General features: G+C 63.4%; 1 protein-coding gene across 2 annotated transcripts; it reads left to right on the top strand.

The window, feature by feature from the left end:
- The first annotated feature begins 109 nt into the window (after nucleotides 1-109).
- TFAP4 (transcription factor AP-4) lies at nucleotides 110-10,799 on the top strand. 2 transcript variants are annotated; one of them, XM_077186898.1, is made up of 7 exons: nucleotides 110-529; nucleotides 6,500-6,665; nucleotides 7,099-7,197; nucleotides 7,694-7,864; nucleotides 8,072-8,209; nucleotides 9,208-9,366; nucleotides 9,472-10,799. In XM_077186898.1, exons 1-7 carry the CDS (start codon nucleotides 423-425, stop codon nucleotides 9,664-9,666), a joined length of 1,035 nt encoding a protein of 344 aa, XP_077043013.1. In that variant the 5' UTR covers nucleotides 110-422; the 3' UTR covers nucleotides 9,667-10,799. The 2 variants fall into 2 exon arrangements, with proteins under 2 accessions (XP_077043013.1, XP_054499290.1); XM_054643315.2 differs by lacking the exon at nucleotides 110-529 and adding an exon at nucleotides 2,923-3,173 and having other exon boundaries at nucleotides 9,472-10,794.
- Nucleotides 10,800-11,430: the final 631 nt, after the last annotated feature.

Here is an 11,430-nt window from a genome sequence, read left to right as displayed (position 1 = left end):
CCGGCGGCAGGATGTGGCGGGGCCGGCCCGGATGCTGCAGCCTCGCCTCGCCGGGGGGGTCCCTCCCTCCCCCGGGGCCCACGCGGGTGGCTGCGCACACCCCACCCGTGATTTTATTTGGGGGCGCAATGCAGCTGCCGTGTCCCCAACGCCCCCCCGACACGGGGGGCAGCGAGGGGGGACACGACACTGCCCCACGCGTTTTTTGTTTGGTTGGGTTTTTGTGTTGTTTTTTTTTTTTTGCGGGGAAAGCTGCAGTGTCCCCAACAGCGCCGCTGTGAAAGGGAGAACACACGCGTGGGGGACAGCACTGTCCAAGGCGGGTGGCTGAAGTCACACCCCACCAAAACACCCGTGGATGTTTTGTTTCCGTTTGTTTTGTTTTTTTTTTTTTTTTTTTTTTTTTTTTTTTGCAGGGGGAGATGCGGTGTCCTCCCTACGAAAGGGAGGGACACACGCAGGAAGCTCTGTTCCATGCGGACTTTTGGGTGGAGAGGGAGCTGCCGTGTCCCCACGAGCCCCACACAAGGTGGGACGGAGTGAGGGGCACAATTCTCACGCGGGCAGCTGAAACCACATCCCAGCCGCGGTTTGGGGTTTTCTTTTGCGGGGACAGAGCTGCTGTGTCCCCAACAGCCGCGCAGCAGAGCGGGGACACGGATGGAGGCACAGTTCTGACCCACACAGGCGGCCGAAGCCACATCCTACCCGCGGTTTGGGTGTTTTTGTGGGGGAGCCGCCGCGTCCCCAACATCCCCGCCACAAGCAGGGGAGACACGGGAGGGCAGCACCGTCCCACGCGGGTGACCGAGGGATTCCTGCGGGAGGGGCAGAAGCCGCGGTGTCCCCGCAGTGTGTCCCCGCTGTGCCAGGCAGGGGGGACGCGGCGCTCCCCGTGCCGAGGGGCCCCTGCGGGGGCCGGGCAGGGGGCCCAGGGGACACCCGGCAGAACCTGTCCTGCAGCTCCCAGCGGGGCCGGGCCGTGCGAGGGGGAGGGCTGAGCCCACCCTGCTCTGCGGAGCTCCTGCCCCTCCGGGGTGACACCCACCCCCAGCACCCCCTGGCGTTCCCGCTCCCGTGGCCTGGACCCCCGCAGGCAGTGCTGGGGGGCTCTGGGGGGAGGTCACCTGCCACAGGTAGGTCCCTCAGGTTCCACACGGCTCCTGCCAGCCCCAAGCCTCCCTCCCAACTCCCCATGGCCCCTGCCAGCCCAGTGCTCCCCTGCCAGTCCCCCAGACTCCCCTCCCAGCTCTGTGCCCCCCTGTGACCCCCACACAGCCCCTGCCAGCCCCCCATGGCTCCTGCCAGCCCTGTGACCCCTGCCACCTCCTACACCTTCCTGCCACCTCCACAGCCCCCCAAAGTTTCCCCATCCCCTTGCCAGCTCCCCAGAAGCCCCCCTAAAAGCCCCCTGCCCACACGAACCCATCGTCCCCAAACCCTGAACCCCAACCTGGAGTTCTCCATGCCTCGTGTGAGCTCCATGCCCCTGCCAGCCCCCAACCCCCCAGCTAGGCCCCACAGCCCCTTGCCAGCTCCCAGCCCCCCCAGTCAGCTCCCCAAGCTCCTCACCAGCCCCCAGAATCCCCCATCAGCTCTCAGGATGGCTCTGGCAGCCCCCAGAGCCTCCTCCCCAAAGCCCCTTGCCAGCCATGGGATCCCTGTCACCCCCAGCTCCCCAGGGCTGCTGTGATCCCCCCTCCTCCCCAGCCACTGGCAGCCCCCTGAGCCCCCCAAAAGCCAGACCCTGCTGGAAAGAGGGATGGGATGGGAATGGGATCAAATTGAATAGAAGAGGATGGGACAGGACTAGGATAGGCCAGGGTAGGATAGGATGGAGAGGGGATTAGGTGGGATTGGGATGGGGATAGAGTAGAATGGGATGGGACAAGCTAGGTGTAGGAGAGGATTGGATGGGGACAGAATAAAATGGAATAGGGACAAGACAGGTCAGGATAAGGTAGGATAGGGTAGGATAAGGTAGGGCAGATGAGGTGGGATGGGGATAAAGCAGGATAGAATGGGAACAGGACAGGATGGAATAGGATTAGATGGGACTGGAACAAGACAGGTTAGGATACCATGAGATAGGATGGGATGGGATGGAGATGAGGCAGGTCAGAATGGGCTGGGATAGGATGGGATGAGGACAGGGTGTGATGTGGATGGGATGGGGACATGTCAGGATGGCATAGGACTAGGGCAGGATGGGATGAGGATAGGATGGGATTAGGATAGGATGGGATGGATGGGGACAAGGCTGGATGGGGTGGAGACAGGTCAAGAAGGGATAGGATAGAGCAGGATAGGACAGAATTCTGGCAAGATGGGATGGGGACAGGTCACATTGAGATAGGATGAGGTAGAGACACAACAGGCCAGGGTGGGATGGGATAGCATATGATAGGGTAGGATGGGATGGAGCTAGGGCAGGATGGAATGATATGGGGTGGAATGGACACAGGTAAGGATGGGGTAGGATAAGGCAGGATAAGATAGGGTAGGATGGGATGGAGCTAGGGCAGGATAGAATGAGGTGGTGTGGGAGGGGGACAGGTCAGGGTGGGATAGGGTAGGGTTTGGTATGAAATGATAGCATGAGTATGGAGTGGCATAGGGACAGCTCAGGCTGGTATGAGGTGGGATGCGTTGGGGACAGGGCGGGATGAGGGTAGGATGGGACAGAGCGGGACAGGATAGAGTAGCATAGGATAGAGTAGAATAGGATGGAGCCAGGTCAGGACGCGACGCGGTGTGACGGGCCGGTGCCAGCACGGGTCGGTACCGTCCCGGCCGCTCCAGTCGCCCCCCGCCCCGCCGTGTTCCGCCGCCGTGTCCCGGTGCCGCTCCGGCCGCGCTGCGGCCCCTCCCGCCGCCTTTGTTTACGCGGGGCCGGTGCGGGGCGGGGGCGGCGCCGGGCGGGCGGGGGCGGGCGGGGGAGCGGCGGCGGCGGCGGGCGGGAGCCGCGCTCGCTCCAGCTGTTTCCCGCCTTGGGCCGCGGGCAGAGGCCGGAGCCGGGCCGGGAGGGGCTGAACCGGGCCGGGACGAGCCGGGCTGGGCTGAACCGGGCCCCCCGCCCCCGTTATGGAGTACTTCATGGTGCCGGCCCCCAAGGTGCCGGCCCTGCAGCACTTCAGGAAATCCGAGAAGGAGGTCATCGGTGGGCTCTGCAGGTGGGGGAGCGCCGGCAGATCCCGGGCTCGGGGGTCTCGGGAGGACCGCGGGGGGATGGCGGGGAAGGGGGGAGCGGAGAACGGGGGGAGCGGCGCGGCGGCCGCGGCCCCACCGCCCGCACGTGGTCCCGGCCGCGCACATGGGACCGGCGGCCGCGCGTGGCCCGGGCGGGGAGCGCCGCGCCCCCAGCCCCGGCCGGGCCCCGCGGGTGCGGCGGGGCGCGCTTGGGGCGGGGGGCGCGGGGCGCGGGGGTCCGGGGGGCGCGGGGGTGTGTGTTTACCGCCGGGCCTGGCCGTGACTCTGCAGCCGCCCGGAGGAGGCGGGTCGCGGCCGGGGCTGCCGGGACATGTAGTGCGGGAGCGGCGGCACAAAGCCCGCGGACACGCGGGGAGCCCCGGCGGGCGGGGGGGCGGCCGGGGACCGGGGCTGCGGCCGCGGGGGGCGGCGGGCGGGGGGGGGCGCGGGCCCCGGAGCCACGCGGGGCGGCCCTGAGCCCCCCCGAGCTCCCCGGGCCTGCAGCTCCCGCCCCCGGGCGCGCTCAGCCCCCCGGGCCCGGGGCCGCCGCGGGGCCGCACGAACGGCCGGGGCTGAGGGGCTGAGGGGCGGCCCGGGCCCAGGGCACGTGTTGGGGGCCCGGCCCCTCGGGGTGCTGCCCCACGGCCTGGGGGGCTCGTCCCGGCCATCCCGGGGAGCGGCCGCACCTGAGCCCCCCCGGAGGTGCAGCGAACCAGGGCGGGGGGCGGCGGCTCCTCTGGGGTCCCTGGCGGTGGTGGCTGCGGGCCCGCGGGCTGGGGGTGGCTGCATGGGCAGGGTTGCGGCCGTCCTGCCCGGGCACTGGGGGCTGCACGGCCCCACACTGACCCCGCACGGGGAGCAGCCTTCCCGCTGCCCCCAGCTCCGGGAGACCCTGCATGAGCTCAGGCTGCTGGGTGACACCCTGCGTGCAGCTCGGGCTGCCGGGGCTGCCCTGCTTGTGACCTCCGGGAGCTCAGGGACACCCTGCCTGCAAGCTCGGGGTGCTGGGGGACAGCCTGCCTGTGAACTGGGGCTGTATCCTGCTTGTACACTCAGGTGTACCCTGACCCTGTAAGCTTAGAAGTGCCCTTCATGGAAGCATGGAGATACCCTGCCTGTGAACTTGGGGATGCCCTGCCTGGAGGCTGGAGAACACCCTACCTGTGACCTCAAGGAGCCTGGGGACACCCTGCCCCCATGGCCGTGCCTCCCTTGCCCTCCAGCACAACCCACAGCACAAGGTGTGATCAGTGTTGGACATGAGTGCACAGTGGGGCATCTGCCTTGTGCCTGGCTCAAACACCCACATGGGTTTGTTTCCCTCAAGGTCCAGGCCAGAGAAATATCTTCTCCAGAGTGGGAAGGACCAAATTCTGCTTGCCTGGCACAAACCCCACAGCACCAGCACCAGGCTGGAGACACCCCAGGGGCTCCAGTGGGTGCCACCTGCTCCCCCTGCCCCATCCCTGGCCATGCTGGGTGTCTGAATCCATGGGTTTTTGCCCTTTCCATATTTCGCTGTCACTTCTCAGGTCTCTTCCCAGGAAGAGCAGCTGGGGCAGGTTGCGGGAGGTCTCCCGGTGAGGAAGCAGCCTCTTCCTCCTTTCCCAGTATTTAAGAAAGCACTTCCGTGCTGCCCAGTCCTGGGCCTCTCCATCCCACTCCCCTTAAGTGTCTGATGGTCCCGCATCCTGGAGCAGTGCTCCAGCCACCTCCTTACCCCAACAGGGACGATGTCTCCAGGACCTGCATGGTCTGGTGTGTTCTGGGGACAAGTTTGGGGCTGGTTTCAGCAGGAGCAGGGAGGTGGGTGACAGCCACCACCAGATGGGAGCCCTGTGCCACAATCCTGCTTCGAGCAGCTCTTGGTCCATGCGGCAGAGGCTGCTCCCAGGGAGAGGGGCAGACCCCTGGACACCCATCCCAGTTCCACAGCCCCGGGATTGCATGTGAGGGAACCAGTACAGTGTGTGCTTGGCACCCAGCATCAGCCTGTGCTGGGACACTGCCCCAGAGGTTGGGGACAAATATCTTCCTGGCCTCCATGGGCTGAGCTGGGGTCCTTCCTTATCCCCTTGCCATGCGCTGGGATCCTTCCCCATCCCTCTAGAGTAATCTGGGATCCTTCCCTATCTGCTTGGGATGAGCTGTGATTCTTCTCTGTCTTGCTGGGCACAGCTGGGATACTTCCCCATACCCTTGGACAGACCTGGAATCCATCCCCTTCTTAGGCTGAGTGAGGATCCTTTGCCATCCCTCTGGTGTGAGCTGGATCTTTCCCCATCCCCATGGATGAGTTGTGGTGCATTCCCCAGTTGCAGCAGGCAGTGATGAGTGTCCTGAGAGTCTCTGGTCACCGCCTGGGCACACGGTGGTGCTGCTGATATCCCTTAGATCCCTGTGCTCCCAAGCCTCCGTGCTTCCTCCCTGGCCTTACCAGGAGGGCAGGATGCTGGGCTTTGCTTCCCAGCCTGGCTTTGGCAAGCCTCTGGGTGGAATGTTCCCACCTCCCCGTGCTGGAGCCGCCGGGCACCTGGACGGGCGGCTGGAGCCCGTCTTATCTCACCCATGCTGGCGGCTGGCTCCTGTGTTTAGTCTTTGGTGCCTCGCAGCATCCCCGGCGCCAGCGGGTGCCTGCACTCTGGGGAGACTTGGCATAGTGTGATCCAAACCTCTGCCCTGCTTCCCTCGGGGAAGAAGTGGGGTGTGGGTGAAGCTGGACCCCACAGCAGCGAGCTTTGCTCAGCTCTGGTGCTCTGGACCCGTGGGTGTTGGCTGCCCGGAGCCCTCGCCCTCCATGCTGGCATTTCCCGGCCCATCTGCAGGGCAGGGGCGAGGAGGCAGCGGCAGGAAGCAGGCAGGAGCTGCGGCTTGGGGTGGGACGGGGGCTTCTCTGCTGGGAGCTGTCATCTGGAAGCCATCAGCGGGGCGGGAGGGAGGGAGGGAGCCGCCTTCCCGGGGCCACACACGCCGGCCGGCCCGCGGGGACACAGCCAGCCAGCCCGCAGCCTCCCTCGCCCACCTGGGCGTCCCCTGGCCCAGGCTGGGCACTGGGCAGTGTGGCTGAGCCCGGTGGAACCAGGGGGCTGCAGCAGTGCCGTTGTTTGGCCAGTGCATCCCCCAAAATTTGGACACAGGGCTGGAGAAACCCACCCACCCGCTTTGGTGATTCCAGCACCGCAGCCATCGTCCCCTCTGTGTCACCCGTCCCTTTGGTGGCTCAGAACCATCACAGCAAAGCAAGGGGGGATGCAGTGAGCTGGCAGCAGGGGTGCAGCCCCTCTTCTCTAACCCTGGGTCTCTCTCACAGCTTGGCCAACATCCCACTGACTCCAGAGACCCAGCGGGACCAGGAGCGGCGGATACGCAGGGAAATCGCCAACAGCAACGAGAGGCGGCGGATGCAGAGCATCAATGCTGGCTTCCAGTCCCTGAAAACCCTCATCCCACACACGGATGGGGAGAAGCTCAGCAAGGTGAGCAGCATGCACATGTTGGTCCTGCACGTGGAGGAGCTGAAAGTGGAGTTGGGGCCATTTGGTTGTTAACTCGGTGATGGAGCTCTCTCCTGAAGAGGTTTCCCAGCAGGAGTGGGTGTGCATCCCCAGCCTGGTTTCCTGGAGTGGGCTGGGAGTGTGTGACAGCCCCCAGTGCCCCAGGAGCAGGGTGACACATTGCTGGGTGAGGAGGGGAGCTGTGCAGAGGGGAGGGGGGTGAGGAGGCAGCTGCTGAGTTCCCAAGGTGGGTGAATTGGAGGGTTTCAGCGGGGGGAACCTGGGGTGAAGCAGACTCTGGGAGGACACACCAGGGGCAGGCAAGGAGCAGTGCTGCTTGCAGAGCTCATCGGGAGGAGGCCTGGGGGACACCAGGGTCTCCTGCCTCAGCCTGCCCCTCCTGGCTCCCCCACAGGCAGCCATCCTCCAGCAGACAGCAGAGTACATCTTCTCCCTGGAGCAGGAAAAGACTCGGCTACTGCAGCAGAACACCCAGCTCAAGCGGTTCATCCAGGTAGTGCCCCAGGGATGGCACAGGAGGGGCTGGGACATTCCTGGCTGGCTGGTGGGGGATGTCATTGCAGTTCCTTGGGCTCAGGGTGGGACCCTCTACACTGCTTAGCCAGAGAGTGGAGGTGTTTCCATTCCCCTGGCAGGGCAGCGAGCCCCATTCAACCTGGCATCTCTTGCCTGGCAGGGGGAGAAGGGTTGGGGTCCCATTTTCCATTATTTGCACCCATTCAGGGTATTGGGGATGGCCTGGTGGCAGTTCTGGTGCTGGGGTGATCTGGTTGAACTGCCCTGGGTGTCAGTGTGAGAATCAGATTGGTTTTGGGGATGAGGACCAGGATGGGGGACACAGGCAGGAGCCTGTCTGTCCCCAAGCGTCAAACCCAACCCCAGGGAGACCCTTTCCTGCACGGAGCTCTGGTGGGGAGTGGCAGCACCCAGATGTCTGAATGGCAGGGAGAGAGCATCCCCCTTTCCCTGACACCACATTCCCACGGCAGGAATTCAGTGGCTCCTCCCCGAAACGGCGACGGGCAGAGGACAAGGACGAGGGGATCGGCTCGCCCGACATCTGGGAGGATGAGAAGGCCGAGGATCTGCGCCGGGAGATGATTGAGCTCCGGCAGCAGCTGGACAAGGAGCGCTCGGTCCGCATGATGCTGGAGGAGCAGGTGAGGCCGGGTGCCCTCTTGCAGCCTCTGCCATGTCCCCAGGGAACCCCAGGGACACCAGCAGTGCTGTGGGGTCACCGAATACCTGCTTTGGGCATCGCTTCTCCGTGCTTGTCTGTGGCTTCCTGGGTCCCACTGAGGGGACAGCTGGGGTTCAGTGGGGCTGTGCCAGACTCCCCACTGATGCTGGGGCTCCCTGACCCGCAGGTTCGCTCCCTGGAGGCCCACATGTACCCCGAGAAGCTGAAGGTGATTGCTCAGCAGGTGCAGCTCCAGCAGCAGCAGGAGCAGGTGAGGTTGCTGCACCAGGAGAAGCTCGAGCGTGAGCAGCAGATCCGAACCCAGGTGAGTGCACCCCAGGCACCCCCAGATACTGGAACACGGGGGGTGAGTTCAGTGATGGACTTGGCACCTCCTGTGGGCACTGGTGTCCCAGCAAAGCTCTCACATGTAGTGATCTGGGAAAGGGGTGGCCCAAAGCCCCCACAGTGCTTGGGGCTGTGCTTGTGGGCACCCTGAGTTTCAGGGAGGGACTGTGGATTGGAGCACCCGTGATGGCTTCCAGGGCTCTGTTCCCTGGCACAGAGTGGTTTGTACAGGGAAGGTCACTCTGCCAGAGAGGGTTTCATCTCAGGGGCTTCACCTTTCTCTGGATGACTCCCACTGAACTTCAGGGATCCCCAAACCACTCCCTGCCACCCAGCAGGCTGGGAAAGGGGAGTATCAAGCTGGCAGGCAGAGAGGGTGGGAACTTTCAGCCTTTCCCCTGGGACTGCTGGGTTTGCCAGTGGTGCGGGCAGGAGGCGAGGGCTGTGCTAGCACCGGTTCCTGTGCACTGCCAGCCTCAAGCCCAGCCTGGGGCCACGCCACGCTGGGAGTTTCAAAGGGAGCAAGAGCAGCTTCTTCCCTGCTCCTGGGGCTCCTGCAGAGCCACGTCCCTGCAGGGTCCCCGCCGGCCACCTCCCAGGGAAGTTCAGCCTATTTTTAGGTGAACTCTCCATAGCCTCCTGCTAGGGTGGATCTTCCCATCCGCTGCTCCAACGAGGATCTCCGAGGGGTGTGGGGAATTCCTGGCCACTCAGGGGCTGGCACTTGCCTCTGCTGGCTTTAAAGCCCAAATCATTGCCCTTTGGGACATGGGGAATCCTTCATGTTCCGCTCTGCAAAGCTGAGCTGACAGCAGCTTTCAGCTGGCATCCTCCTGCATCCGCTGGGATGGAGAACTGGAGCAGCCGAGTGCTGCTTCAGCTTTTATGGAGCTTGGGCTCCGTGAAGAAGCGCGATGCTCTCCCCACACCGCTGGGCCGTGCCCTGCTCACCGGGGCTTTCCCTTCTGTCCCCAGCTCCTGCCATCACACGCTCCCCCAGCGCCCACCCACCACCCCACCGTGATCGTTCCAGCGCCGCCTCCCTCCCATCATGTCACCGTGGTCACCATGGGCCCGTCCTCGGTCATCAACACGGTCTCCACGTCCCGGCAAAACCTGGACACCATCGTTCAGGTCAGCTGGGGGGCAGCGGGGGGCTTGGCAGAGGGGGGCTCAGGGGGGTCCCTACCCCCAGGCTGGGTCAGAGGTGCCCTGACAGCCGGTGTGTGCCCTGGGCAGGCGATCCAGCACATCGAGGGCACGCAGGAGAAGCAGCTGCAGGAAGAGGAGCAGAGACGCGCCGTCATCGTAACGCCCGCGCGCGCCTGCCCCGAGCCCTCCGCCTCCGACACCGCCTCCGACACCGAGGGCAACGACAGTGACTCCATGGACCAGAGCAAAGAGGAGCCCTCGGGGGACGGGGAGCTGCCCTGACACCCCCCGGCCAGCAGCTGGGGAGGGAAGCCGGGGCAGGGGGGGGAAAACGTCAGAGAATATGCTGAAATTTTTAAAAAATACAACGTGATTTGGGTCTCTTTTATGACCTTTTTCCAATACTGTAAAGCAGAGCGTTAGAGGCAGGCAAAGGTCACCCTTCAGCTCCCAGGGGGGCGGGGGCTCGGGGGTGGCTACAGTGGGGCACGGGGAGCTCGGGGCATGGTGGGGGGCGATGGGGATGGGGGAACAGCCCCCCACCCTGGTTTGTCACCCCCCACCTGCCAACCCACAGGGAATCCTGGCAAGCTGGCAGCAGCCCCACTGTTCCTGATGGTGTTCCCTTGGGACAGGGCCTTTGGTTGGGATCTTAATTTGCTTTTTTCCTTCTCTTGTTTTTTTTTTTTTTTCTTTTAATTAAATGTTTGTTTTTAAGCAGGGGGGGAGATGCCAAGTGACATGGCAGCAAGGGCAGGACAGGGATCCCTGACTTCAGGGTACCACCATGGCTCCTGCACCCCACATGGGGCAGGGAAAACCCCCTTGGAGAGTAAAATAATCCTGGGATGATGCCATTGGAGCACGGTGGGAGGGCTGGCATATGCCATCCCTCCCTGGCATTTCCAACACCCACCTCCTTGGCACAGGGATGGCAGGTTGGGGGCTGATCTTTACACCCCATCCCTGTCCCTGTGCCCATTCCTGTCCCCCCCACCCCATTCCCATCCCTCCTTTAAGCACTTAACCTGGTTTGTGGGGTCTGTCAGCTCCGAAGAGCTTTTCTATTTTGTGATTGTGTCGCTTGGGTCTGTCGTGGCGGGTGGGGGGTCCCTGTTTTGTGCGTCCCCCCCTCGCCCCACTGCCCCCCACCCGGCTGTAGGGTTTTAGGCCAGTCGTGTGTAGAGCCTCGGTGGTATTCAGTAGGTTCCCCCCAGCTGCAGCTGTTTCTCGGTTCCTTTCCCCTTTTGTTTTTTTTTTTTTGGTTGTTTTTTTGTTTCTTTTTTTTTTTTTTGTATTTTTTTTACAATTTTCAGGTCTTTGTGTTGATTGAGAAGCTATTCTATTTTGTTAAGAAAGTTGAAAAAAAAAAAAGAGGCTCGTGCCTTTGTAAAGAAACAAAATAAAGTTTGTACTTGGTTTTTTAGAAGCTCCGTCCTGGCGTTGACGTTTGTGGGGACAGGGATGGATCCCACCCTGACGGACCCTGGTCCCTCTGGGGCTCGTGGGGAGGGCAGGGAGTGCTGCCTGCACTGGGAATCACGGCAGGAGGCAAAGGCAGAGGGTGCTGGCCCTGGTGCTGGCCCTGCTGTGGTTCCTGCAGCCAGGCTGTGTTTAAAGGCTCAGCCCTGCCAGTGCTGCCCACACATGATGGGCACATCGGGGTTCAGCTCAGTGCTGAGGTGCAGGTGGGGGACATCTGGGCTGCTTTTAATGAGGCCACACAGCTGAGGGGAACTGGGGTCAGACTTTGTGTCCCCCTTCCCCAGGGATGGGGTATCCATCTCTCCATGGAGCTGACTCATGACTCGGTGTAGGGCCACTCCTCTCTCTCCATGTTTTTTTGGGGGGAGGCACCCCCTCTTTTCCTATGGAGCACCCACCTCCCAGCATCCTCCCGTGGCTGTGGGTCCCTCCCACTGCCCCTCCACTCCATGGCCCCAAGGGCTGGCCCCTGCCTGCTCTGAGCCATCACCCCCTGCTCCACACCACTGCCCCCTTCCCACCCCCCAGCTCAGGTTCAGGGGCTCCCCCTGCTCCCACTCT

Source organism: Agelaius phoeniceus, chromosome 16 (genome assembly GCF_051311805.1).
Source record: "Agelaius phoeniceus isolate bAgePho1 chromosome 16, bAgePho1.hap1, whole genome shotgun sequence".
Taxonomy (NCBI): domain Eukaryota; kingdom Metazoa; phylum Chordata; class Aves; order Passeriformes; family Icteridae; genus Agelaius; species Agelaius phoeniceus.
Note: the sequence above shows the minus strand (reverse complement) of the source record. Positions and strands in the feature narration are given on the sequence as shown.